Source organism: Triticum aestivum, chromosome 1D, assembly GCF_018294505.1.
Source record: "Triticum aestivum cultivar Chinese Spring chromosome 1D, IWGSC CS RefSeq v2.1, whole genome shotgun sequence".
NCBI classification, from domain to species: Eukaryota; Viridiplantae; Streptophyta; class Magnoliopsida; order Poales; family Poaceae; genus Triticum; species Triticum aestivum.
Genome location: NC_057796.1, coordinates 179,774,927 through 179,778,166, shown reverse-complemented (window position 1 = coordinate 179,778,166; position 3,240 = coordinate 179,774,927). Strand labels below are relative to the sequence as shown.

Below are 3,240 nucleotides of genomic sequence, written 5' to 3'. Positions count from 1 at the left end.
AGGAGGCATCAGGAGATATTGAACTGGCCGAGATCTGAGCCCGATTGCGTTCTTATTCTTTTTCTTTATGGTCATCACATTGGTAGAAATTTGCTATTTTAGTTTTGCTCTTGTTTTGTGTTGCTCTGTCTTTGAATCAAGCATGAACTTCGGGTTAGAATATTCCAGGAGAGATGCTGAGGCAATGGGTAAGGGTCAGGAATCTATATGTTCTAACATAAAGATCACATTATTTTTGTATGTTTGTAATTGTCATGAAACTAGTTGAATTTGTCTACAGATGAAAAACTGATATAAAAACATGCCCAAACTTCTGGGCAATTTCTTCTGAAATGTTGCCAGAATTTTCAAAAGTCCTATGAAATATGTTCCGTAGGTCATCAGTAAAACACCATGAAACCCTGCTAAACCTATGTGAAACACTCTGGAGCCTGTGCAAAAACTTAAGTGAGCTAACAAGAAACTTTACGGAACTCGCTGAAAATACATTTAAGTTTCACGAAACACAAACAAATCACATCAGCAAAACTCATTTGAATTTATTGAAACGAATTATGCAATTTGGCTGTGAATAACCTATGTGTGAGTAGTTTGAAACTTACCCAGAAGTCGTTTGATTTAAAATTTGTCTGAAATATCACTGGTGTACAAGTGAAACACAAAACGTGAGTACAATCTATAAAGTTCGAACAAGTGTGAATACAGTTTTATCTTTGACACTTATCTCTTGTTAAGACCAGATGATGTACCATCAGGAGCAGCTCCAATGGTATAGACCAGTAGCAGCACCCATACTGTTCTATCTTTGACACTTATCTCTTGTTAAGACAAAAGTAAATTATTTGAGTGAATTTGTTGCAGATAGGAAACTCACAGCATTGAATTTTTGTTTAGATTTTGTCACAAAATTCACTTGTCAAAGTTGTAACAATGGACTGTCATGATTGACTCTCGTTTTTTCCTTCTTTCTACTACAATACTGATTTGGGCTAACATAATGAAAAGCACGGCAAAATGTGGAACAAGTGTATTACCAGGAACCAGCAGGAAATGCGTGAAATTCCTTGCCATGCAACATTAACAAATAGTATGTAGCTGTTGCTGACTGTGATCCCTCCATATGACCTTGAAACTGATATTGACCAGTTTCATCTTCCAAAATCCATGGCTTCCTGTTGTATTTCTCCTGGAGTTTCCAAATGTAAATCCACATAGTTAGAAGGGCCAACTGCACAAACTTAGAACTTCAACTCAAAACAGATCATTCTCGATCAAATATTATCCAGGACATGGCAGAGAAATTGATAACATTTGGTTCAAGCAAAGCAAAAATAACTATGATACCTCTATTGTACTGGAATAATTGTTGAATAAATAATGATGAATGATGATCCAAAAGTGCATACCAGCATTTTGTCAGTAAGCTGCCGTCCTTGCAGGCCTTCTTTATGAAGAGACCATTTGTTCTCAGCATTCTTTTTCTTTGAGAATGGCGGCAAACCAGTTACAAATCTTCCAATAGAGAATGCCTTATCTGTGCTGGCATTTGCCCGCACATTGTATTCCTAAAAGAGAAAGATTCACAATGAGTACATCATAGTGTAAATAGACGAACCACATAGCTGATCCGCCCTGTTCCCAGAACTGACATAACTCACAATTTGAGCTGCAGACGGCACATAATATGCAACTACAATTTCCACAACAATAACCGCATAGTACACATGAAGAGCTTGCATAAAGCTGTGAAACTAACTACACTGTGAACACTGTGAATAGGGGCGGGCTTAGTTAGGGACAGGGTGTGCCCTAGCCCCTCCTAACTTAATATTTTCACCTTTTATGTTTGATGGTTGTAGTCTACACCAACATTGTGTAAATTGTTCGTACTGACATTTTTGTATGCGAAATTTGAGATTGAGGTTATAAGTAACGACTCGAATAGAAGTGGAAAATTAGAAAATTCCACTGATTCATTATAACACACTTCAAGAAACATTAGCAATCACTCCCATGTTTGCACTTCAACATCCCCAATTATCCACAGCTACCCTAGTGCAACTTCTCACTGGCACGCTAAACCAAATACTACCAGTTGGTTTTTCGTCCAATTTACCATCCAAATCTCTAGTATAAACAGATAAGTCATGTAACTTGTACAGTGCTAAAATTTCAAAATCAAAGTGGGCAAGTCCCAGATCCATTTTCTTCTTCTTCTCATACATAACATAAGCAGCCACAAGATCCAGAACTAAAAATAACCATTCTTGCATATAGTTCCAGGTAACATGAATTGCAGCAGATCCAGACAAAATTCTCTTCTCAATTTGTGCCATCATCTTGATTCTTTATTTCGAAATTGCAACTCGAACTAATATTATTATCGAGGTCATTCTTTATTCCATGAAGATCTGAGAAATAGCAGACATTTTCTGTTCGTAGTGTAGTGAGAAAACCTTGATTGCAATCCATGGCATACTGAGCAACATAATTCAATTCATCGGAGCGTCAAAACAATGAATCGCATAATCCAGCGCACCAATCCCACAGACATAAACCACGTCCGGCTACTGGAGCAACCAAACGCCGAAACCCTAGATCGAGAGCGTTCGCACAAACGGCGATCACATGCACGCGGAAACAAACGGAACCATACCCGGATGAGGTTCGTGATGGGCGCAGAGCAGACGAGGCATCGGGCGCGGGAAAGCGCCATGGACTTGCCGCAGGAGCTACAGAGCGTGGTGTGCTTGCACCCAGTGCCGTAGAGGTCCGACGTGGAGCCGCAGCCCTCGCACGCCGGCTTCAGCACCAGGTCTACGCTCCCCATCGCGGCGGGGATGAGCGGTGGGCGACGGGGCACGGACGGCGGGTTAAGATGCCGGAGACGGATGATGCTCCGGTCCGGGTCCGGGTCTCGCCGAGGGTGATTCGCAAAATGAAATGGAAATGGGTTCGGCTCAACATAGTACTTCCTCCATTTCACAGGGTGTGTTTGGTTTTGGTCATTAAGTAGAAACTGTGGAATGGAACGGGCCCATTTTATACCCAGGAGGCTAGTCCACGTGTTTGGCACGCTAAATTCAGGTTCGTGATAAAAAAAATATCAATAATTTAAGGGTTCAGGATTTAGAGAAGTTTTAGTTAGTTTATTAGTTTAGTCGTAGGCAAGTACGCGTGATAAAAATGGTGTCATGTTGAAAATATATGTATCTTTTAGTAATCTTTTTTTCTGGGCAA

At 40.4% G+C, this 3,240-nt stretch overlaps 1 protein-coding gene across 4 annotated transcripts in view; it reads right to left on the bottom strand.

The window, feature by feature from the left end:
- Positions 1-2,984, bottom strand: part of LOC123180880 (transcription initiation factor IIF subunit alpha) — a gene marked incomplete at its 5' end in the record, with an annotated part of 11,415 nt that extends 8,431 nt beyond the window's left edge. For all 4 annotated transcript variants that reach the window (XM_044593051.1, XM_044593053.1, XM_044593052.1 and 1 more), the window contains 3 exon segments: positions 1,035-1,186; positions 1,407-1,565; positions 2,657-2,984. In XM_044593051.1, coding sequence (XP_044448986.1) covers positions 1,035-1,186; positions 1,407-1,565; positions 2,657-2,984 — 639 coding nt within the window.
- Between the last annotated feature and the right edge of the window lie 256 nt (positions 2,985-3,240).